The 24,843-nt window shown below is 44.0% G+C and overlaps 2 protein-coding genes and 1 non-coding gene across 5 annotated transcripts; all 3 read left to right on the top strand.

Moving 5' to 3' along the window:
• Positions 1-395: 395 nt before the first annotated feature.
• Positions 396-15,103, top strand: KHDC4 (KH domain containing 4, pre-mRNA splicing factor). 3 transcript variants are annotated; one of them, XM_075724459.1, is made up of 14 exons: positions 396-412; positions 1,499-1,736; positions 4,054-4,182; positions 4,551-4,630; positions 5,276-5,328; positions 6,198-6,361; positions 6,750-6,961; positions 7,510-7,570; positions 8,432-8,489; positions 8,703-8,956; positions 9,458-9,613; positions 10,618-10,730; positions 12,657-12,748; positions 13,732-15,103. In XM_075724459.1, exons 1-14 carry the CDS (start codon positions 396-398, stop codon positions 13,929-13,931), a joined length of 1,827 nt encoding a protein of 608 aa, XP_075580574.1. In that variant the 3' UTR covers positions 13,932-15,103. The 3 variants fall into 3 exon arrangements, with proteins under 3 accessions (XP_075580574.1, XP_075580573.1, XP_075580575.1); XM_075724458.1 differs by lacking the exon at positions 396-412 and adding an exon at positions 1,260-1,351; XM_075724460.1 differs by lacking the exon at positions 396-412 and having other exon boundaries at positions 1,653-1,736; positions 4,060-4,182.
• LOC142595783 (small Cajal body-specific RNA 4) lies at positions 6,520-6,648 on the top strand. Its single transcript, XR_012831804.1, has one exon.
• Positions 15,104-15,495: 392 nt separating the features above from the next.
• Positions 15,496-21,640, top strand: RIT1 (Ras like without CAAX 1). Its single transcript, XM_075724336.1, has 5 exons — positions 15,496-15,592; positions 16,116-16,172; positions 17,143-17,216; positions 17,685-17,876; positions 18,694-21,640. Exons 1-5 carry the CDS (start codon positions 15,496-15,498, stop codon positions 18,922-18,924), a joined length of 651 nt encoding a protein of 216 aa, XP_075580451.1. The 3' UTR covers positions 18,925-21,640.
• The last annotated feature ends 3,203 nt before the right edge of the window (positions 21,641-24,843 follow it).

The following is a 24,843-nucleotide window of genomic DNA, read 5'->3' as shown; positions in this document are numbered from 1 at the left end:
AAGCTGAAGGTGTGGGAGGGGAACGTGGTTTGCGAGAGGTTTCCCTCCTGGGGGAGCCCCTGAAACGCCATCCATTTCCCAAGGAACTGTTTCTGTCCTGCTTTTTGAACAAGAAGAACTCACCGCACCACGGGCGAGCAAGCTGTGGCATAGCTGCCAGGGACAGCAAGCGGGCAAATTTGAACATGAAACAGCTGGGCTGTAGGAAAAGGGAGCTGAAGCTGAAGCTGAAGCGTTTTGTGAGAGGTCCCTACTTGGGGGAGCACTGCTGGACTGGCCACAAAATACACTTCTCAACTGGGAGCTTTTCTGCTTGCTTGGTAACAAAAGGCCTCAGCCTTTTGTGACGGGTAATTAACAGCATGCTTCCCGAGCCCAAGAGCTGTAGCGGAGGCATGTGTGCGGGCAGCGGGTGGTGGAAGGACATCCTGCTGCCAGCCAGCCACTAGGATCCGACCCTTCCCCGGGTGGCACCTAGCGCTGCCAGTCTCAAGGTCTGAGCCTGTTTGGTGACAGGGGGCGCGGGGGGCTCTGTGGAGCTGCCGTCCGCAAAACACGCGTGGCAGGGCTCAGAAGGTCGCCGAGTCGCTGAGCCTCTAGTTCAGACCCAGGAGAGGTCCGACTGGTGGATCCTGGAGGACGACCGCAGGAACCCCAATTAGGAGTGCAAAGAACAAAGCAGTTCTTAATTAGTTAATGCAAATAAAGAACCCTTCCGCGGGAGCCCGTCACAGCGCTTGGTGCCACAGCGGTCCCCTTCCCTTGTGACACCTGAAGGGCCATTACTGGCCCAGCACTCATCACTCTCGCCATGGGCGGGGCAGCTCCTGCTGCCGCCCTTGACATGGCCAGTCCCCAAGCGACTGCGTCCCATGTTCTTCCTTCAGGAACAGGTTAATAATCTGGAGGGGAACATGCGCGCTGCGCATGCGCCAGCCGCCCGGCGGCAGTACCGGCGGGCAGCCCGCTGGGGGGCAGCAGTGCGCATGCGCGAGGGCGCTGCCGGAGCGCGCGTGCTCGGTCGCAGCCCCCTCCTCCGCGCCGTCGCCGCCGGCAGCCCCGCGGGGCGGGCGCTCCCCGGCCTGTCCCGCCCCGCTTCGCCGCGGTGCCGCCCGGCCGGGGGGCCGTGTCCCGCGGTCAGCCGCAGAGCGGGCCGTGCGCTAGGAGAGCGGGGCTCGCCCGAGGGGACCCGCCCGCGGGCCGCGCCGTCTCTGTGGCAACGCCCGGAAGGGGCGTTCTGAGCGGCCTCGAGGCCGGAAATGACGCTGCGGCTGGCGCGGAGGCGGTGGAGCCGGGCCGGAGCCATGTCAGCGGGAGGCGGAGGGCAGCGCGACGCTGGGACCGCTGGCGGGTGAGGCTGGGCCGCGGGCGCGGCGGGCGCTCGGGCGGCCCCGTGGAAGGGCCGAGGCGCGGCGGGTCCGAGGCGCGGCGGGTCCTGGAGCTCCCGCGGGGCAGCGGGCTGGGAGGCGGCCGGGACTGAGGCCTCTCTCTTTCCCAGGCGCCGCAGTAAGTGGGACCAGCCCGGCCCGGCCCCCGCCTTCCTTCTCCCCGGCACGGCGCCGCTGCCCGGGCGCCCCTTTCCCGGCGGCGGAGATGGCGGCTCCGCCGTGGCGGGCTCCGAGAGCTCCGCAGCCCCCTCGGGAGCGCTGGATGCGGCCGCGGCCGTGGCCGCGAAGATCAACGCGATGTTAATGGCCAAAGGGAAGCTGAAGCCGGCGCCCAGCACGGCGGACAAGGTGGGTGCCCGGAGGGGCGGCAGGAACCGTGCCGTGCCGGTGGGGCCGCCAGGCCCGGGGGGGACGGGCGAGGGTGGGCGTCGCGTCTGTTTTCTGGAGACCTGCGACCGTGATTTTTCGGAATAGCTCCCGATGAGACAGGAAATGATGGAGGTTGCTTCGTGAAGTAGGATATACCAAAAAACGATCGGAAAACCTTTTTTTAAATTGATTTAGAACAACAGAAAACAGTGGTGTAGCTGTAAGGTAAGTCCTGCTGCTTTTCCATAAGGCTTAGCCAAAGTGGTCTGTAGGAAGGTGATAAACTTTTTTCTGAAGTAGTTTCTAAGTAGTACAGCTGATGTAGAAACTTCTGTATAAAACAGCCAGTTTAAAATAGGAGACCACATTATTTTCATGCTTAAACAAGTTATCAGTAGGAGCTGTGTGTCCAAGTTCTTGTTTAAGTTGGTCAGCCTCTGGCCGGCCCTGAGCTGAGCCTTGGTCAGCCCTGCAGTCGTCAGGCAGTCGGACTAGATGATCGTTGTAGGTCCCTTCCAGCTGAACTTTTCTCTTCTAAAGCAAGTGTAACGTAAAGCCTGTTTTCCAATTTCAGTAACAGGAAGAGTCTTGTTTTTCGGCATGTTATTAGCCTATGCTAGAGCCAAATTTAGAAGGCTGTTTCAAGTTTCTGTCCAAACTTGTTCAAATACAAAGTGAATGGGAAGAGTATGTTTTCACGGCATATTGTATCTTCTTTTTCACATACATGCTATTGTTGGGACTGCCAGTTATGTTCTACGGGGTTGCCTCGTGAGGCAGCATCAAAATGAGCACTCATTTTGCCATTGGATTTATTCACAGATAACGTAAGGAAGAGTGGCAAATGTGCCCTGCCCCGTATTCACCGTAATTGGTTCTCTGTAGGTTCTGTATCTGAAATGACCGTTACAGCCTCTTTAATATGTGAGGTTTAGTAGCAGTGTTTCTTCAATCAGATCTTTTGGATCTTTTCTGTCAGCATTCCTGGGTGGTTTGACACATTGTTTGGTGCACGATGGTGTCTGCTTCTCAATACTTAATGTCTACCTGAGGATGTGAAATTTTCAGCATTGAAGAACACGTGGTTTGGTTTCAGATAGCCTCTGCAGTCATACCAGATGGAAGTAAAGTCCAGTTCATTGACTGGCAGTTTGAGACACCTAAACATTGGCAGATACTGTGATGCCTCATTCTTCTATCTAAGTTTTTTCCATAAGGTCTGGTGGCATCCTGTGACCAACTGTAATGCTGTGGAACCACTTAACCAAATAATTAATTAATTTGCTAAGGAGATTATTTTTTTATTGCATATGTTGCTTTTGTTAGGAAGTGTTCAGTGATGATGTTTCCAGAGTAATTAACTCTGGCACTTCAGATTGAGTGAATGGAAATTAAGGAGCCTGCAGATTAATGAATGTGCTCTTTTTTTTTTTTTTTTTTTTTTTTTTTTTGTTAAAAGCGTGGAAGGAATGGAGAAATAGAATGCCTGTACAGTGCATTAAACTTATGTCCCTCTCTAGCTGCCTTCTGGCTGTCATGCAAGTGCTGTGCTTCATGTGATATTTATGAGAGTAGATAGGTACCTTTTGGATGTTACTGGAAGCTTCTCTTTTTATAGAGTCTTGTTTTATGTTTATGTCCCCAAAAGCATTTCAGAATTTTTAGAAGGGTGTACTATACATGGAAAAGGCTATAAGGTCTTTGTTGTAACTCCAACTCTTCTGCCACAACTTCTGAACCTGTTTGTGGTTCTGTGGCTTTTTCTTTCTTAGCACTTAGATACTGACACAAAATATTATGCCCTTCTTTTAAAAAAAGAAGAGGGGGAAGTGCAGTCATAGTGTGGACGAGCTTAGATCTTGAACAGAAATTCTAAATTCTATGCCTATGGAAGGGGAGTTAAGAGAAGTATGAATGACATGTTTTATTAGTCTCACAGATTTCTGTCGGAGGTGCCAATTCAAGTGTAAGATGCCTTGGTTTCCATTTGAGCAACTTTACTGCTTAGTTCTACATCTGTTTCTCCATTTATAGAACAGAAACAGTAGTTACTTATATTAAAATGTGCTGAAGATAAAACTACTGGGTTTATTTGGGCTCAAGCTTGTGAAGAGGGAGATTATTAAGTACTAGGTATAATGTGCTTTCTGCTAATACTTGTAAAGCTTTTGGTTCAACAGCTGAAAGGGGAGAATGAAAAGGATATTCACCTCTAGAGTACTAGAGTCAAGTTGTTTGTTACATCATTTATCTCTGCTTTCCAACCACTGGTCTTTTGCAATGGTTGTCTTTGAAGCTGCAGGCTCTGGGAAAAGGTCCAGCTACAAGTAAAAGCAAAGATGACCTTGTGGTGGCAGAGGTAGAAATCAATGATGTCCCCCTCACGTGCAGAAACCTGCTGACGAGAGGACAGACTCAGGATGAGGTATGTTCAGAATCTACGTCTGATTTGTTAGGCTTGGCAGCATGTTTGTACCTGTTTGTAAGGTTAAAAGAGCTTGCAATAAACTATATTCAGTGGTTGCTTCCTCTTTTTACAAAACTCATGTTTTCTAAGATGTTTAGTCTTTTATTAGTCATGTTTAGTCTTTTATTGGTTTGTTCAATAAAATGTCATATGATGAGGTAAGGTAGCATAGCTAGTATTCTTTAGCGGGCACCATTCATTCTCCTCCCACTTTATTAACGACTTCTGGTCTTTTTATACAACAGCATAGCTTAAACCACTTTGGGGTTTTTGTGTGTGCTTTGTTTATCATTGGTAAGCTTGTTGCTGGGCTTTTTAAATTGTAGATAAGTCGACTGAGCGGGGCAGCTGTCTCTACTCGAGGGAGATTCATGACTGCAGAAGAGAAAGCAAAAGTGGGACCCGGGTTTGTATTTCTTTTTTGGAGTTTCTGCTTTTTTTTTTTTTCCTCATTGGGTGGCTAGTGGTGGGGGTTTTGTTTGCTTTGGTTTTCATGATGGGTGTCATGTTTGGGTGCCAGAGCAAATTGGCTGTTGAATGTTTCAAATATGTTTACCGTTATGATAGTACTGACTGCGTAGCTGCTTTCCTACCTGCTTAATATTGGTAGGGTGAAATAAAAAAACCCCACCAACAAACCAGCCACAAATGTGACAGATCAGACTGTGCTGAACTTCTTCCAACTGAATACTATTCTGTGCGTTTTGCCAAGAATGGGCAACTTTCCAATTACAAAGAGAGCTAATATTTCATAGACTCAGTGCTTTTAGTTAGTTAACCTTTCATGGGACAAGCAAATTGAAGTTTTCAGTGGTATGACTTTGTCATCATGTAAATAAAACTTCTGAATCTTTTTAGTTTTCGGTGCAAAGCTTTGCTTGCTGAGTGTTGTGATATTCAATGAATATGTATTTACTTCCTTATTTGAAGAGTATTTCAAATCTTTATGGAAGACTTTAGGTGTCTGGATGACTGTAACATAATAATGGATTCAGTCTATTATTGTGTGTTCTCTGTGGGTTTAATGGAATATTTGACATTTCCTTTCCAGAGATCGTCCTTTGTATCTTCATGTCCAGGGTCAGACACGGGAATTGGTTGACAGTAAGTGTACAAAGCATTTGGCTTTTTCTCTCATTGTTTGAGATAAGGGGTTTTACTAAGGGGCTTTGTTATGATCAATATGGATTTGTACTATAAATACCTCAATGTTGACAGTAGACCCCATTTAAATGTTGATGTTAAGGTCTCTGCTCAGAACTACCTAAGGTGCTGTGTATTGCATCCTGCAAGCCATGAAACTAAAACTTCTGATAGACTACAAGGAAGGTGGGGGGAGTGGGTAGGGTTCCTAGGCAGGTACAGCTCTTATGTATAAGTTTATTCACTGATAACACACTGAGATCCCGTTAAAATAGGTGTCTGACAGGGATACCTTCCCTTTAATATTTTTATTAGAGGCACAAAGAACTCCTGTCTTGCCTATGCCTGCTGGAGAAAAAGGAAAAATATAACTGTTCAGGTGTTCATCTGTTCTGTGTATCAGTTCACGGGCTTGCCCTCAGTTGTCTGTTGAAACTTGAAGCTGCCCACTTGCCTCTACCTTGATTTCCACAGCCAGTAAACAATTTTTCACATTAGTTTGCTCATTCATGCAGATGTAGATTCTGTACAGGGTTAATGTAAATGTTTCTAGCATTTACTGAAATGTGTGGGCTAAAACTGCCCACCTGCATATATTAGCCTAAGCTTTATCAGGGTGGGAGTGGAGAAAGAACCCTGATGCTTGTTGCCACCCTTTGTGATCCAATCCCAGAATGCTAATATTGGGCCCCACCGTCAGGTGCAATCTTTTTGCTTGTAGATTTGCTGTCACAGAATATGGGAAAGTAACCTAGTCATTTCACAATTTGGTTAATCTGGGCAGTTGACAAGGGCTGAAATAAAAATGAATTTTGCATTCTGCCAACTAGGAGCTGTTAACCGAATTAAAGAGATAATTACTAATGGAGTAGTGAAAGCAGCCACGGGTTCTAGTCCGACGTTCAACGGAGCTACCGTTACCGTGTATCACCAGCCAGCCCCTATTACTCAGTTGTCTCCAGCAGTTGGCCAAAAACCTCCATTCCAGTCAGGAGTGAGTAATTAATTTATGTGACTTTCATTGAATATCACTGATTACAAGATTTGCCTATTGCAAACTATACATGTAATGTACTGTTTATTTAAAAAAAAAAAGACAAACAAAAAGCCCCATCCCCCAAAAAATCAAAAAAACTCTTGCGTGTTGTGAAAACTGGAGGACTAATCAGGCTGAGTCTGAAGAGTGAGATTCAGATGACAGTAGCCTCCTAAAAGAAAAGGGATGGAGAGAGCAGTCCTACTTACAGAAAAGCAAAGGGCTGACTGCGCCATCTGACATTTAACTCTTCTGTCTGTCGTAGAAATAAGATTTCTGGCCTCCAGTGAAATGAACATCCTAATTATTAGAGTGAAATAATAACCTTTTACTGCTACATTTACAGATGCATTATGTTCAGGACAAGTTATTTGTTGGTCTGGAACACGCTGTACCTACATTTAATGTGAAGGAGAAAGTGGAAGGGCCTGGTTGCTCCTACTTGCAGCACATTCAAATTGAAACGGGTGCCAAAGTCTTTCTTCGTGGGAAAGGCTCAGGTTGCATAGAACCAGCATCGGGTAGAGAAGCTTTTGAACCCATGTACATCTACATCAGGTATGAGGGTTTTTTAAAAAAACTAAAATAAAAATCCCAGTGACCAGTCATGAATGTAGCTTAATGTTTAATCAATTTGGGGAATTCTTAATTCTGACTGACTTAATGCAAATGAAATAGTTTTTGAACCTGACTTTTATTTTAATAGAGATCTCTCTAAAGTGATAAAGATATCAACCATATGATGATACGCTATAAAATGATATTCAACCGTAAGACGCTGCTTTTATTGGCAACACAGTAAAGCTGCGTTCTTTTTGGGCTTGGGTTGTGATGTTGAGCTTTAAGGGAAGAATACAAAATGCACTGACCAATCAAGTCGGTGTTCTGTGCTCGTTTCTTGCAGTATTTAGACTAACCTGAATTTTCACGTAGAAAATAAATACTCATCACTTTTGTTCACAATTGTGCTAAATAGCTGCAGAGCTGCTAGAGTCCTGTTGAAGTGACTGATCACTCATTAAAGGGATAAGATCTGACAGCAAGTTGCTCCCAAATTTGGTGGAGACATTTGTGCTTATGAGGTATTTTTTTGTATATGTTTTCAGTCACCCAAAGCCAGAAGGTTTGGCAGCTGCTAAAAAGCTCTGTGAAAATCTATTGCAAACCGTGAGTAGCTCTTACAAATAGGAGATTTTGGAGCCTGTCATAGCTTTAGCGTGTGCCTGGCTAATGATTTCTTGTTTTTATGCTCTCAGCAAAACTGTCTGTGTGTTCTGACTTGCTAATAGGTTTTTCCTTCCAAGTACTGCTCTCTGATTTTTGTACAGTGAACAAACGTTGCTCAGGATGGAGTTGTAGTAGTGGAGTTTTGGGGGAAAAAATGCAGCTGCTTCCTGAGCAGGACAGGGGGCAGAAATTGTCTGGCTGTATGCACATAAAGGAATCCTGCTTTTTTCTGATTGCTGTAGCTTCCTTTGCTTTAGCTTTAAAAGTTGTCCAGAGCCATGCTGTCTTTGTTTCCTGAAGTGATTGTTGTACCAAAAAGATTCTGGAAAATCTCTCACATGCACACACAGAAAATTAATTTCTCAGCTTTTCTTACATGAATGCAAATAGAGTAAAATCCTGTGAGACCGTCTTTCTGTTAGTGGTGATAATTGAGTATGGGCTACAAAGTCTCTCTTGAAAAATATATGGAAGCTTTTAGATTCTTTGACTTTGAATGTTTTTGTCTCTACTGAAGTACTGAGTTTGCCACGCTGCATTTCCTGTGAAAGAATATTTTACACAAATCTGTCACAGAGACCAGCAGGATAGTGGGATATTCAGCAGGGTTTTAGTGGGGGTTTTGGTCTGTGGGCTTTTATTTTCAGTTTTTATGTTTGGATTATTGCTGCCTTTGTGCACAGTATATTCTGTAATCAAAGTCCCCTTACATTGGGGATGCATGGTAAGATGCCTTTTGCCTGCAAAAGATTAATATAGTAAACAGATGTTTATTGTCTAATCTTTTAAAATCCTTTATAGGTTCATGCTGAATACTCCCGATTTGTGAATCAGATAACCACTGCAGTACCCTTAGCAGGTAAATGTTCGCAATAATGAAGTCTTTGGAGTTGCATTCTGCAGAGCTGTACTTAGACTTAGTTTTGTGGAATTTATTTACCTGTGGAAGTCTTTGTGTTAAGTCCTTCAGTTGAAAAGGAGTCTAGCTTCTTTTACATTTAGTAATTAAATTTACTATTTTTGTGACTAACTGAATTGAAGATGACCCTTTTTTCCCCCTTTCTCTCACCAGGCTTCACACAGCCTGCTGCTATAAATAGCGTACCTTCCCAGCCATCGTATTACCCTTCCAACGGGTATCAGTCTGGTTATCCTGTTGTTCCCCCTCCTCAACAACCAGTTCAGCCACCATATGGTGTACCAGGCATAGTACCACCTGCAGTGCCATTGGCACCTGGAGTCTTAACAACACTACCTACAGGAGTTCCGCCTGTGCCGACACAGTATCCAATATCTCAAGTACAGCCTCCAGCCAGCACTGGCCAGGTACTGCCACAGATTAATTATTTGCCCTATAGTTGTCAACTTACTAAGCCGTTTCTTTGCTAACGATAAAATACTTGAAGAATTATCTATCTGGAACCACTTTTTTAGGGCATTTTTTTTTGTTAATTGCTTTGCTGATACTTCTGTCTAAGCAACTAAATTGTTGGTATGGCTGCTTCCTACTGCGTTTTTCATATCGTAGCCACCTGTTAACAGAAAGGATATTTGCAGGGGGCAGTCACTTGTTTATGAAAAGTGTTATCTCAGGCTGTGATACAGCTGTGTAGGTTCAATGATAGCAAGTACTTTGAGGTGGGAGCATTCCCATGAAATAATTGTTTTGTCTTGAAGTTGTGAATTTCCTTTTAGTTTCTCCTAAGTTCTGCAAAGATAAACTAGTTGTGTGTTCTGCTCCTGTGTATGAAACTGTACACTGAATTAATACTTTATATGCATATTATCAAATTTTCTTGTGTTTTGTTTTCAACTTCTGCATGTCAGAGTCCACTGAGTGGTCCTTTTCTTCCTGCTGCCCCAGTAAAAACAACCGTGCCGACTGGTACGCAGCCACAAGTCCAACCCCATCCCCAAGGTCAAAAGAGACGCTTCACTGAGGAACTGCCGGATGAGAGAGAGTCAGGACTGCTGGGATATCAGGTGGAATAAAATCGGCAGTTTTACTTCATTCACCAAAATGGAACTTGGCTGGAGAGGGATTGCTATTAGCACAATTTATTTGACAACTGTCATGCAAGACCTTTGGCAGATGGCAGCAATTGTTACAAAACATCGAGACCATGCTTTGGTTTCTTTGAGTGGATGCACTGTTAAACTGTGACTGACTTGATTCATTGGCAGCTTGCTTTCCATACCCTCAATCTTTCATGAAGAATAGCAGTGCGTTCAGGTCAAAGAGATGACAAGAGCGTGTTACTGGTTAGTTTAAAGGGAGATTATTTGGGTTTCTGCTTAGTTTTTTGTGGGCTTTTGAGTGGACTTGTTTGAGGGGTGGGAGGGAAATGTAATAACTTCCAGATTTTCCCATTTACCTTTCTTGCAGGTTGCAGTTGAGAGGATTTCAAGAAGCCTAGTTTTAAGAGATTGATTTTATTCTTTTTAGATAGCAGATGTTAAACAGCCGATTTTAATAAAAATAATTTTGAGTTCTTCAGACTTGTATGTGAGAAAAGGGAGTTTCTGCAAATGCTTCTGTGATGATAACACCCATGCTCACAGGCAGAAACCCTTAGTAAAAGCTTTTGCCTAGAGAAAATAAGGAACTGCCTATATGTTAGACCTAATATTAGTATCTTGAGCAGAGTTTACTGTGGCATGAGGTCTATACAGTATTCAGAATTACCTGACTGAGGAGGTAATAAGTCGATCCTTGAACTAAGCAGCTATCTTTACTGTCCTGAACTACTGGAAAGGTGGAGTAGGTGGTGAGGTGTCTTCCGTATTGGTGCTCAGGCGTGTTTCTTCCTACGTTACCCTCAGTATTTTTAGGAGAAAGCATTTTGTTTAACAATGGCGATTAGTGGTTTCTTCTACTAGTTGGCAATATGCTCTGAAAAGTTGGGTTTCCTATCATTATCATTAAGGAGCTATAGCTTATGTTGTAGTTGTAGATTTGCTAATGCCGTGTGTTTTTCTGCTCATAGCATGGACCCATTCATATGACTAATTTAGGTACAGGCTTCTCCAGTCAGAGTGAAATCGATGGAGCCGGGTCGAAGTCAGCAAGTTCCTCAGGAAAGGAGAGAGAGAGGGACAGGTAAGTGGTGAAAGAGTTATGTTCAGGTCTTTTCTGATTTTGATGGAAAGCTTATTTCAGAAACGATCTGTGTTTCATATTCTCTTCTGTGACTTGGGGTTTGGGGGAGGTTGGGTGTGTTATTGTGGGTGGTTTTCTGTGTTTGGTTTTTCTGAAGGAGAAGGGATGCAAGAGTTACCTTTTCATGCTACATAATGAAAATAGCTTAATTTCCACTCTTCCCTAAGTCTGTATGCTCTTACTTTGTCTGGGTCTGCTATTTTGCCAACTTCTTGAGATAACAGGATATTCTTGCGAAATAGGTTAGCACTTACACTGTAAATTATTCCAATTTTAAAACAAGTCTGGAAAAATTGTGAACTTGAAATTTTGCAGCCTGAAATTTCAGGGGAAGATTTACCTGATAGTCCCTTTTGTTGTCTGATCATTATGAAGTAAATCAAGGGTATTGGTGGTTTTCTATGTTCTGCATCTTGTATGTAGTCCTAAATGCAGCCTAGCTATTTGAAGACATCGGGCATCAGTACTCTCCCTTATGCACTCCAGTGTGTTGAGCCACAAAACTGTCAGGCTTGCACTTTATTTCCTGGGATCATAGCATGGTTTGGGTTGGAAGGGACCTTTAAAGATCATCTAGTCCACTCCCTCTGCTGTGGGGAGGGACAACTTCTACTGGATCAGGCTGCTCAAAGCCCCATCCAACCTCACCTTAAAAACTTCCAGGGATGGGGCATCTACCACATCTCTGGGCAACCTGTTCCGGTGTCTCATCACCATTCAGAAAAGAATTTCTTCCTTACCTAATCTAAACCTGCCCTCTTTTAGTTTAAAACCATTACCCCTTGTCCTGTCACTACAGGCCATGGTAAACAGTCTCTCTCCATCTTTCTTATAAGCCCCCTTTACGTATTGAAAAGCCTAATAAGGTCTCCCTGGAGCCTTCTCTTCTCCAGGCTGAGCAACCCAACTCTCTCAGCCTTTCTTTGTAGGAGAGGTGTTCCAGCCCTCGGATCATTTTTGTGGCCTCCTCTGGACCTGCTCCAACAAGTCTGCATCTTGTGCTGGGGACTGCAGAGCTGGATGCCGTGCTCCAGCTGGGGTCTCAAGAGAGCAGAGTAGAGGGGGAGAATCGCTTCCCTCAACCTGCTGGCCACGCTGCTTCTTATGCAGCCCAGGACATGATTGGCTTTCTGGGCTGCAAGCGCGTGTTGCCAGCTTGTGTTCAATTTTTCATCTATCAGTATACCCAAGTCCTTCGCCGCAGGGCTGCTCTCAATCCATTCATCCCCCAGACATTGTTGATACTGGGGATTGTTCTGACCCAAGTGCAGGACCTTGCACTTGGCCTTGTTGAATTTCCTGAGGTTTGCATGGGCCCACTCCTCAAGCCTGTCACAGTCCCTCTGGGTGGCATCCCTTCCCTCTAGTCTATAGACTGCACTGCTCAGCTTGGTGTCATCTGCAAACTGGCTGAGAGTGCACTTGATCCCACTGCTTAGGTCATCAATGAAGATGTTAAATAGTATTGGTCCCAGTACAGACCCTTGAGGGACAGACACCACCTGTTACTGGTTTCCACTTGGGCATTGAGCCGTTGACTAACTCTTTGGACATGGCCATCCAGCCAATTCCTTGGCCATCTAATAGTCCGTCCATCAAATCCATTTCTCTCTGATTCAGAGGTAAGAGTGTTGGGGGGGACCGTATTGAAGGCACCTTACAGAAGTCCAGGTAGGTGACATCGGTTGTTCTTCCCTTGTCCACTGATGTAATCACTCCATCGTGCAAGGCCGCTAGACTAGTCAGGCAATTAAAAGTTAAACTCCTTAGGTCAAGGACTGAGTTATGAATTTGTTTGCTATTACCTTTGACTCTTTGCTTGTTTTAAAAAAAAGAAAAAATAAGGGCTTGCATTGGTTTAAACAGGCAGTTGATGCCTCCGCCAGCTTTTCCTGTCACTGGGATGAAATCGGAATCTGAAGAAAGAAATGGTGCGGGGTCTTTACCAGGCAACCATGGTGAGTGCAGTGACTAAAATACACTTGTAAGTCAAGTTTCCTTTCCCAAATGAGTTTGCGCTGGTCTTAACACTCATTTAAATTGGTGATTTTTTTGGCTGTTCTTTACACTTACACTTTTCACATTGTTTAAATGAAAAGCAGGTCGTATTGCACTGCTCTAAAATCACCTAGGTTCGCTGTGATTATACACACATGATACTTCTCTTAAAACTTTAATAAATAGCTGTATGAATGAGGAGAGTGTAATTAAGCGAAGGACCAAAGATGGGTATTTTTGACCCATCAGTCAGCTGAGGCACAGAATCTCACGGGATTGTTTTGTAACACAGATACGTGCTTTACATTGCGAACAGCTGTCTCTAGAGGCACTAAGGAGTATCAGTGGGAGTTATGGTTCAGGTGTGTATTTACAGACATGAGTTTGTCTACCTTGTCTGCCAACAACAGAAGTGCTGTCAGATTTCATCCTTTTGTAGGGCTTTACATCAAGTATTTGCAACTTGGTAAAACATGTAATCATTTTAACTCTCCTGGTAGCTTAGTGCCTTTCAGGTCTGCAGGTACATCATGTTAGTCTGTTTAACCTTAGTTTTTCTGCAGTGTTGGTCCCAGAGATTGCTCTTCCATTAGCTTTCTTTTGAACAAAATTTCTACTTTTCTTTACATATTTATCTCTTTAACGGTGAAATTGCCATCACTTAGACCCATTTGCTAACTTTACCTTTTTTGTGTGTTTCTTTCTTCTTTCTCTGTTCTCTTACATGGTTCTGATGGATCACATGTGCTGTTGCTGGTGCTGTTTCGTGTGGCCTTCGACCTTGGATGACCATTGGCCTTGTGACCTCAAAATGGTGTCCAACTAACAATTTACAATTAACATCTTTTTTTTATTAACTTGTTTTGGGGCATTTTGTCTCTCTCTATTTTTATTTTTCCTTCTTGGGGGCTGGGGGGGGGATTGTTTTGTTTTCCCCTCCTAGATCATCAAGCTAAGAAGATGAAAACTGCAGAAAAGGGCTTTGGATTAGTGGCATATGCTGGCGATTCATCAGATGAAGAGGAGGAACATGGTGGCCATAAAAACGCAAGTACTTTTTCACAGGGATGGAGTTTGGGATACCAGTACCCTTCTTCACAACAGCGAGCTAAACAACAGATGCCATTTTGGATGGCGCCATAAAAGCTGCAGAAGAGTTTTCATTCATCTTTTTTTTTTCCCTCTAGCAATAATGCATGTATATTACAAAATGAACTTTGCAAATACGCATTGTTTTTACATTTGCAGAAGCTAAAGGTTCAGTATTCCCCCTTGAAAGGGCTCCATTATTTTTAAAATCTTTCTTTCTGCAGTGAATTTAGCAATTAAAAAAAAAAAAAATTGAAATGGTATTCTGACAGGGCTAGTCCCTTATACAATGGGGGAAGTACTGTAAAGAGAAACTAGGGAAGCCTGTCTGTCCGCGTTTCCCATTTTTCCAGGATAACTTAAAAATGGAGTCAGTCATGCTGACTTCATTCTACACCTGGTGTTCCTATTTTATGGAGTGTTCCCTGCTCTCAGCCTGTGTGTGCAGTCCCGTTGAGCTAATGGTGACCCCAGCTTCAATGTCTGGACTCTCACAAAGGAAAGGAAAACAGTAGTTTTGAAAAACTTGAGGATTGTATTTCCTAAAACTCGTCATTTGTTTTTACTTTAAGCATCTCCTGTCACTCAGCACTGTTTTTTCTTTAAAATGTGGTTTTACTAACCCCACAAATTCTTGTTCTAGCCAAATGTCGGGGCAGGGGGGTGCTCGGTTTTTTGGATGGGTTCATCTTGCCGCTAATCCCCAGGTGCACTCGGTGCTGTAGCACTGGTACTTAATCTTCCCAGTCACCCCGTGCGTTTCGTTCCCATTCAGCAGTTCGGACGGAACTCCTTCTCCTGAGGCTCGCCCCCATCTCTTAACTCATTCACTTACTTGATTCTACCCCTTCTGTTTCACGGCGGTTTAACAAAGAAAAGGCAGGCGGCAGCCGGGTCCCCGCGGCGCCAGGACCTTGCCTCGAAGCGCGGAAGTGGAACCTGGGAATAAGTTGTTGAATTCTTTACGGACATGAACTGCAACACAGGCTTTCTTGGCGGGGCGGGCTGTTGCAGAAAATTCTTTTGTATGGAGAGCAGCGGCGCCTGGGACTGCGACGAGGTGCTGGTCGGCTTTCCAAAGGGGAAAAGCAGTTTTGAAAAGGGGGACGTGTGTCGCTGCTGCACGCCGAAAGGCCTTGCTGGCTCACTTGTACAAACGTTGTCTTTGCTATGTGTTGTAAATAATTAGAACCATACTTTCATTATAAATAAATGTATAAATGCTCTGCTGCTTGCTGCTCTTTTTGGCCGGGTTTGGCTCTGCGCAGCCGCGTTCCGTGGCGGGGAGTGGTGGGGGAGCAGCTCGCGGGGGGCGGGGAGATGGGCGGGGCCGGCGATGGGCTCCACCCCCACGGGGGCGGGGCCTCCCCGGAGCCCCGCCCCGCTCGGCGTGGCCGGGGGCGGGCGGGGCGCCGGGCGCTCGCTGGCGGTGGAGGAGGCGCCGCCATTTTGGTGTCGCTGCCTCGGCGCGGCGCGGGGCCGGTCGGATGCGGCGCGGCGGAGCCTGACGGTGAGGAGGGGGAAGGGGGTGGCGGCGGGGCAGGGCCGGGCGAGGGGCTGCCGGCGCTCACGCTCTTTTCTCCCCTTCAGCGGCGGCGGCTTCTTCGGCGCTGAGGCGATGGATTCTGGAGCCCGCCCGGGCGGCGGCGGCGCGCCGGGGCAGTCCCGCGAGTACAAGCTAGTGATGCTGGGCGCCGGTGGCGTCGGCAAGAGCGGTGCGTACGGCGCCGAGCTGCCGTCCGCGGGGGAACCGCGGGGCGCGGCCGGTGCGGGGCGGCCCTGAGGACCCTCTCCCGCGGCGGGCGGGGCCGGCGCTTTCGCCTCAGCTGCGCGGAGCGGCCCGGGGCGCCCCGGCGGGAGCGGCGGCGGCGGCGGGCTCCGCTCGGCAGCGGCGAGAGGCCGCCCGTCTCGACCAAAACAGCCCGGCTTCGGCCGCCGCTCCGCGCCCCGCCGGGCTGCCCCGGGAGCGCGGTGTCATCGTCTTCCGCGTTCTGGCTGCGTCCAGCTTTGTGTCCGAAACTCCTGACGGAGGGCTTTGTTGAGGACGGGGACGTAGCTCTCGGTGTTTCCGAGTTATTAACCTATTTCGTTTATGTTTCTTTCGAGTCTTGCACCGAGTATGGCCTTACGTTTTAGCTGTTAGTGAAATAATGTGCTCAGGCGTGTTGTGAACCGAATGCTGAAGCGGCAGATGTTTAACGAGACTTGTGCAATTGCGTCTCTGATTTTTGTTTCCAGCCATGACCATGCAGTTCATCAGTCACCGGTTTCCAGAGGATCACGATCCCACAATTGGTAAGAAAAATCCTTCTTTTCTCTTTGCTATTCGCTCCCTCTCTTAGCAGGTTAAGTTGTTGTGGGGTCCATTGCTTTAAAGTACTCAATTTAAAGAAGGCTGTAAATTTGGCTGTAATTGAGGACTCGAGTCCCTTAGATTACTCATTTAAAGGTATTGAGAGTTCTGGGACTGCCGTGAGGACTGGGGTACATACCCTGAGTTTTAGATCTTTAATGGTTTTCCTATCACATATGTTCAGGCTATGCGCTATCTATATTTGTTTGTATGTTGGCAGGCAAGGATGAAAAACTGCTGATAAGCGATTATTAGTTGTCTATTCAAAAAATCTAGTCTCCGTGCTGTAGATCAGCTCTCTGCTATTGATTTGTCAGGTCAAATTGTGTTCTGTGTTTTAGAAATTGGGAGGGATGAAAGTGCTTAACAACTTACTATATTGCTGCATAACTTTTGCAGCATCCCTGAGAGAAACCTTAACCGATGGTTGTACTGTCAGAGGAAAAGTGGGAAAAACAGCCAGCTTCTTGTTGAAAGCAGACTGTTGCAGTGTGGGAGCGCTGACTTAGAGGGACAGAATAGTTATTGTCTGTCTTTTAAGAAAATGGCAGTTGGTGGTGACCAGTTCTTCTGTTGAATAAAGCACATTTTCTGGCTTTGAGAAAAATAGAATGCTCTCACTCCATGCTTTCCACCACGGTATCCAAAATTGAATTTATATCATGTGGTCACATGTCCGCCAGAAATAGCATGTGCAATAGCATGATTTTAGCAAACAGCTGGGAGGATACTAAATCACACCAGAACAATTAAAATTTTAATTTGTTGTTAAACAAAGATCAGACTAAATTAGTATAGTAATATTACCAGATTAGGTTCTTCTAGTGTAGCATTCTCTTTGTGAATTGCTGACTAATGAGTATTGTAATTGTATTCCGATCTTATTCTTTCCAATGTCCTGTGAATTCACAGAGGATGCTTATAAAATACGAATACGCATTGATGACGAGCCTGCCAATCTGGATATCTTAGACACAGCAGGACAGGTATGTGAGTAATTATAAGTGAATTGGGAAGATGTTAAGAAGTCTGTAATGGTCAGGTGTAGAGACAGAAATCCTGTAAAAGTATGCCTGACTTTTCTTCCAAATTGTTTTTTGAGCTCTTTTACTTCTTCTGAGCATTGTATTGCTTATAGCGTCTGTATCATGCTGTCTGTATTTAGGCAGCTCAGACGGTACTCTGGTTTCATGCACTGCTTTCTCAGTTGCACCTTGCTGTCACGATCAACAAGCAGTATGTATTGGCTGATAAGTGACATGTTGGTGTGATTTCTATAGCGAGGGAACCTTGGTGTTAGTCCCAAACATATGTAATATCTTGTCCTTGTGTAACAGGATGAGAAGATAGAGTTCCTGTGCAGCTGTTTTTGGAAGACACATTGTGTTTCCCATTCTCAGCAAATTAGAAAGTCATTGTATTTGTGCAATTGAAATGTAATTGTCTGTTTCTAGGCAGAGTTTACGGCCATGAGAGACCAGTACATGAGGGCTGGCGAGGGATTTATCATCTGTTATTCAATCACAGACCGGCGCAGTTTCCATGAAGTGCGTGAGTTCAAACAGCTAATCTATCGTGTTCGACGCACTGATGACACTCCCGTGGTCCTGGTGGGAAATAAATCTGATCTGACACAGCTACGGCAGGTAAATGGCACAAAAGAGGCCCACAATTACAAGCTATTTCTGTTGTAAAATGCAGTAATACGAGAGGTTATACTCCCTTTCTTGGGTAAGAATGGACAGAAAGGAAAATTACTTTGAGCATAAGAAATCAGTAACTACCATCTGTGGGAAAACAGTTTGAAGCAGAGCTTCACTCAAAGGAAATGTACTTTGGAAAACAAGTTCCAGAGGTGCTGTTTGTATACCTGGAATTAGATGAATTTTCAGTGTGTAGTGTAGCAGGAAAATTATGGTAGCTATGATAGAACACCCATGCTAAGAGATGTAAAGTATAGGATGAGGAGTGGGTGTTACTTTTCTACAGGCTTGGCAAGAGCGGGTTGTTGTTGTTGTTGTTCTGGGTTGGGTTTGGTTTTTTTTTAGAAAGGTTTTACTTAGTTCTGGAAAGTGGTTTGACAAATGTAATAGATTTTGACCAGGGGAAAGAAATACCCTTAGCTTACCAAACTGACAAATGCTTGTGTTGGGGCCGAGGACTGCCCTTCTTAGGCAACTTCTAGATTAAGGTCCAAGAAAAGAATATTTTTTTGAAGGACTCTGTTGTTTCATGAATGTCCAGAGAGTCTATTGCAGATAATGGTCTTGCTAGAGAAGCAATGAGTGAAAGAGAAAGAAAAACAGGTTTGTAGAGAAAGATTTAGAGATCAGTGGAAATGAGCTGTTCTGGAGCTGGGAGGGTGCATGCACAGTTACAGAGCAAGCAGAACAAGAAGTGGTAAAGAAATAAACTTTCTTTTAATAAACAGGCTTTCTTGACAAGCGTGAACTTTTTTTTCAGGTCTCCAAAGAAGAAGGCTCTGCTTTAGCACGAGAATTCAACTGCCCTTTTTTTGAAACTTCAGCTGCATACCGTTATTATATTGATGATGTATTTCATGCTCTTGTGCGAGAAATCCGCAGGAAAGAAAAAGAAGCGGTAATGGCAATGGAAAAAAAATCAAAACCTAAAAGCAGCGTGTGGAAAAGACTGAAGTCACCGTTTAGAAGGAAGAAGGATTCAGTCACTTGAACAGAGAGAATTCCTCTGCAAAATAAAACAAAACCTGTGAACAGCCATTTGTAACCAAAGCGGTTTAGTGACAACATTTTGACAGCATGTTTTAAACCTGATGGGACTTTTATGAGGGAATGCGTAACTTTTACCAATTATTTTCATTTAGAATGGTATTCCCTTAATTTTGGATATTTAACTTAAGACACAGTAACAGTTGTACTTTTGTTCATTGTCATTTTTTTACTGGATCCAGCATATGTTGCTTGTATGTCGTTGGTTACAAATGCTGGTAGGTTTATGTCCCTGCACTTTTGAATGTTTGTCTTCAGTCACTGCGTACTGGAAGCTGAATTGTGTAAAATATTGCTGAAGTTCTACCCAACCTAACTTAATTAATTTTTTTTCCTAGTTGTTTGCACAAGAAAATTTTGCTGCTCTCCGGAACAGTAACCCACATCACGAGAGGCGGCTTGTCGAGGTCGTGCTGAAAAGTAGTTTACGAAGCGTATGTCATGACTAGCAGCCTTGGCCGTGTATAGGTGTCATTGAATGGAGCTGTGCTACAGTTCCTGTGTTCTCGTTGAATAGATCTTTTTCCAGCAAAAGTAATGCGGAATACTTGTAGAAGTTTATCTAAATTATCAGTTAATCAGCAGTGTTGTGGGTGGGATTCTAATCAAGTCAGAAAAAGCAAATTACGGTTCCTATGGCAGCTATAACATGGCAACAGTGCATGAATATGTAGCATTTTCCTACTGTACTTAGCATTTACTGTGTTGCCATAGCATGCATAGTGTAATGATGCTGTAGAAACCACAGCTTTGAGTTTCCTGACTTGCTTGTTAAAAATCATAGCTGTAATGGTGCGCTGGCTTACTTATTTACATTCAGTTTTATGTTCTTGTCTTAAAAGGAGCCAGTATCTTTGTTTAAGTAGAAGTCTCTAACGTAGTAATTTCAAATTATTCTATGATAACTACTTTGTAGAGAAAATGACTGATACTGAGGTATCTGGGCCCAGAATTAATATCCCTAATACTGATAAGATTCTTCCAATGCAGTCTTAGAAGTAGAGTTGCCGGTGCAGTGGAAGGAAGCAATTAGCTGGGCACAGCGACGGTCCTGACAGATGCTGCCATCCCTGACCTTGCACAGGCAGGCCGTCCGGGCAGTGCAGGTACGGGTGTTCTTATGCTCCGTAAAGAATGGTTAAGAAAGTGCTTCTGAGGCAGACCCTCCTTACATAGAGAGACTCTCTGCTTCCGAGCTGATTACAGATACATGGGTTATGAATTTAAAATATTAGAATTAGAATTTAAATCCAACAGAGAGTCAGATGTCTAGCGTTCCTCTTGATTCTGTTCTTTAATAATAGAACAAATCATAGTTAGGTAACTCAGATACGGTTAAAACAAGTTTCTCGGAGAACTAAGTGCCTAAAATCTTTCAGTTTAGGAGTGAAAGAGCTTAGTAGACTAAGTGTAGTATAGCTTCTGTTATTCTTCCATCATCTGTGTCAGTAACTATGATAATCTTACTGATCAAATTTCACATCTGTAATGTCAGTCTTGGTGTGCTGCATGTGATAGTGCAGTCAGAACTGAAAATTCACATGTAAAAGCATTAGTACAAGAAGCGAGGATAGCAAATAGATACACCTAAGCTTCTTTTCTTGCTAAACTCCTTATTGCTTAAGATACAATTGGAAATTCTTTGCCTGTTGGTTTTAAGAGTATTTTCTTTGTGTAAGATTTAAAAAAACTTACGATGAGACATTTGGAGGGGGGATACTCTTTTTTTAATTTTGTTGTGGCTGAGCTAAACATTTAAATTGGTTTCTGTTTCTCACTTCCTTCCAGTGCTCCAGTGTTCTGCTACACTGGTAATAATCACACGTCCGTTGTTTAAAAAAGAGGCTGAGAATAATTCAGACTGTTTACAATTTAAGACGTCTTTTACGTTAACCAAGTGATCAGTTGTGCACATCTTTTCGGTCGTTACTGGTTAGGACTGAAAGCCCTACTCATCATTCACTCTTGGACTAAATGCTGTCTATAACTCAGATAAAAATCCTAGGAAAAACATCTAGCAGAAAACTTGAGGAGAAGGAGGGAGCAACAGCTCACAAGTTGCTCTAAGAGCAGTTGCTGATTCTGTCATCATAAAAATTATTTCAAGCCAGCCTTCTGGAAATGCTGAACAGGGGCCTGATGGTGATTGCAATTTTTCCCTGTGCTTTTCCTTGATACAGTAAGTTAACATAAAGTATTAGTTGGCTTCCTACATTCGACGTTTTTGGATAATACATAAAGGTAGCCTGTATGGGACTATTTTCACCTTTAAAGAACTGATGTCTGTGCCTTATGTGATTCCTTCAATGCAATTTAAGTGTTTACTAATGCATTTTGTGAGCCTGTTGCTTATAGAATTATTACATCAGAACAGCAGCAAGCACTTTTTTTACACAGTGTTATTCAAAAAGAGTTTTATTTTTGTCATGTATGAATTTGTACACAGAATTATTGTTTTATTTGACACAATATATAATTTTTAATACAAACATTTGCATTTGATGTTTTAATCTCTGGTGTCTAATGTGGGTAGAAGGCCGTTCAGCCTGAGTGCTGAAGAAGGAAAGCTCATGGTGTGTTTGTAAATTACTTTGGAAAATGCTTATCTTGCTTGAAACAAAAGGAGTTGGTATGTTAGGTTTAAGTGGGGCAAAGCTTAAAATTCTGTGGTGCGAGCCTGGTGCTAAATCATTTAAATACGATCTGGACATTTTGCAACTGCATCGGTTTACCTTTGCATGCTCCGCACCAGGTGTTGGCTTTCCGAGGTTTAGTTACAAGCGGGGCCACAGTAGCTGCGTGAGGTAAGTGTCCAAATCTTTGCCCAGATGCTTGAGTATTGTGGCAGCGGCCAAAGTAATCCCTCTGCGTTTGCCACTGCCTCGGTTTCTCTATGCGTTGGTTGTTTGCATTTTATTGCTTCGCGCTAGTGGAAAGCAGCTGGGTTTAGACTCCTTGGCAGCTTTGATATAGTTGGTTTCGCTTTCCTTAAGGTATTTATACTGTAGCCAAATTTGCAGTGTAACTCTCGTTTTATGACTAACGAAAGGCTACTGTCGTCGCTTATGTTGGGTTAGAGAGAATCTCATCTAGTGGTAGAGACGCAGGATGCTTTCGCTTCTGCACGCAGCACGGATGTCTCCTAGTGCATTCACTGGGCGTTTGGAGGCACCTTCCCCAGCTGCCATCTCTTGTAACCAAGAATTGTCTCATCATTCATGGCAGTAACTCGGGTGTGCGTTTTTCTAGTCTGGAGAGACATGCTTAAATTGTAGTGGTTGTGGAAATAAGGTCCCAACATCGGGTTTACAGCTGTATCTGTTTTGCTGTCTGAACAGATGAGTCAGCAGATAAATCTTCCCCTGGTTGATAGCCTGATACGTGTAACCTGCTTCTGCTTTTGTGAAAAAGCCTCTTGGACTATAATTTTGGACTAAATGCAAGATTCCTAGAAGGTTAGCTCTCTACATATTTTTGTTCAACACAACATCCAGGTGACAGCCTGGCATCATGGCATGCAGATGTTGTTGTGGTTCTTCCGTTACTATCCTTCACTTAACACAGAGAATACCTTTGTCTATCACCACCTAGCTGGTGATTAGGGGTGAGTTTAAAGCACACTTTAGAAACTGCTTCTTATCCAAGAAACTTTGAAAAACTAGAAATTAAAACTTGGTAGATGTTTTTAGCAATATCCAATGACTTCAGGATATTTTCTAAGTAGCGGTATATAATAGTAGAGTATACCATAGTGATGGCTTCGGTAGCGTTATTTTCTTCCTGTGTGCAGTTTCATCCAGGCATTTAATAGTTAGCTCCTTTCCAAGCCTACTGGGAAATTCTCCAGGTCTATCTGGCTTTTAACACCTCGAAAGCCGTGACCCATCACGGCTTGCTCCATTTTGTGGACTACTTAAGAATATATTGAACAACATCGACCCTTATCGTGTGTTCTCTTAGAGCTTCCTGGTAACTCGTCTGCTGTGAACGGTGTCGCCATGCTCCTGCTCCTTTTGGTTTTTATCGTTTTGCAGAGTTGACGACATTCCTTCTTATTCCAAGATAGCTTTGCTTACGAGTCACAGGTAAGATACAAAATACCCAAATACAGTTCACCGGCTGTTTCACCACCTACCTACTAAATCCTTCAACAGATCCTGAGTAAAGATCTGAAACACCATGACCTTTTCTAACGCTATGTTGTTGTTGATCGTGCTGTTGCTCTTGTTATTTGCTATGGATTGGGCCGGTTTATCCAAAGTCGGCATGTTAAAGTGTATTCAGTGACAGGTAGGTAGCAGTGCTACAAAAACTTTGCTGTGTCTCTGTCGTGTTCTCCATAAATACAGGGAACATCATTTAGACCAAAACAAAAGGCTATTCTTGCAGCTTTTTTGGCTATGTGGCTTTCAAATGTAGACCGAAACAAACTACTTGGCAGACATTCATACTAAAAATTCCTAAGCGTGTAGGTACTGTGGTAAATCTAGAGATGAATTAGGGGAAAACCTCTAATTATCTTGTTAGAAGCAGATGACTATGAGCTTAGCTTTTAGGCTTCTCCCTAGAAATTTAGAAGCTGTTTCAGCTGTTCCAGTGGTGACCCCTTTCTTAAAGGGCGTGAACAGATCTGTGGAATGAAAACATTCCAACTGCATTTTTACAATTCTTTCTCCAACATGATTGTCAAGTGGCATTTATCTGTCATCTAAATAGTTACAGCTGTGGGTTTTTTATATGAAAGTACCACAATGGAGACTTTTAAGTAAAAACTACCTTACGGATCAGAGAAGTCGGTACCGTTGCATACTGGTTGCCTGGGTCTCTGAGAGTTCACGCAGGCATCAAATGTAGGGGAAGAGAGAGCTTTTCAGTATTTCATCTCCCCGAGGCCTGGCTCAAAGGTATTTAAGGTTGTAATTACCAAGATCTGCTCACCAACAGCGCATCCATCACCGGGAACAAAGAAATGTCAGCTGAGACGGGTCTAACACTGTCATAGTCAGCGTGTGTGTGTAGCCGAGCAAATTTTGCTGTTTACCGTCCACTTCGAGTGTACCAAGAAGATCTTTCACAGATTCTGTGCTGCCAATACAGATCTACTTTGCGTGATTTTTATTACAGGAATGCAAAACTATAATGCCGCCTTGCTGTTAATAAAGGTCAGCCTTTTGCTGAGATAACAAGAAGTTGTTTACAAAAGTGCAAAACTGGTAAAATTTAAGATGCATGGAGGTTAATTACATGTCACTGAGAACTTAAAAAACCTGCCAAAATTCCTGCTGAATTAAAGCAGCAACACTTGTGTCACAAGACTGGAGGAGTGAAACAATACACTACATAGAAACCAGGTGATTCAGTCAAGTATCTGGGTCACAGGCAGCTTGCTGACGTGCTGTCTGGTTTACACCTGTAGAAATCTGGTTGCAAATAAACTTGCAAGAGTTAGGATGAATGCTCCTGAGCTGTCCTTTGTTCTCAGCGCAAGCCAGCTATCTCCTGGTTTGCGCTTTGCCCCAGCAAGTGAGGGAAACTGGAACGCTTCGCTTGGCGTAGGCTGAGGTCATTTCTTCCCGTGAGTCTGTGCGTTAAATGGACAGAAGATGCACAAAAAGCATCTGACTTGAATTTGCGCTCTAACAGCTAAACCACGAGAGGGCCTGCGGTGGAAGAAGGAATCGTCGCTAACTGGGAGGGAAAGGTTAATTCTGAAAAATGCTTTCTTTCCTAATAATCAGCTTTAAATCCTGCATGTAATGTGAATGCTATACAAAGAAATAAACCCTAGAAATACAGAAAAAACTCCTCTGAAAGCATTACCAAAACTCAGTATTGAGAAACATTACCTTAGGATGACTAGGAA

The sequence above is a fragment of the Pelecanus crispus genome, chromosome 22 (genome assembly GCF_030463565.1).
Source record: "Pelecanus crispus isolate bPelCri1 chromosome 22, bPelCri1.pri, whole genome shotgun sequence".
NCBI classification, from domain to species: Eukaryota; Metazoa; Chordata; class Aves; order Pelecaniformes; family Pelecanidae; genus Pelecanus; species Pelecanus crispus.
This window is presented reverse-complemented; position numbering and strand designations above follow the sequence as displayed.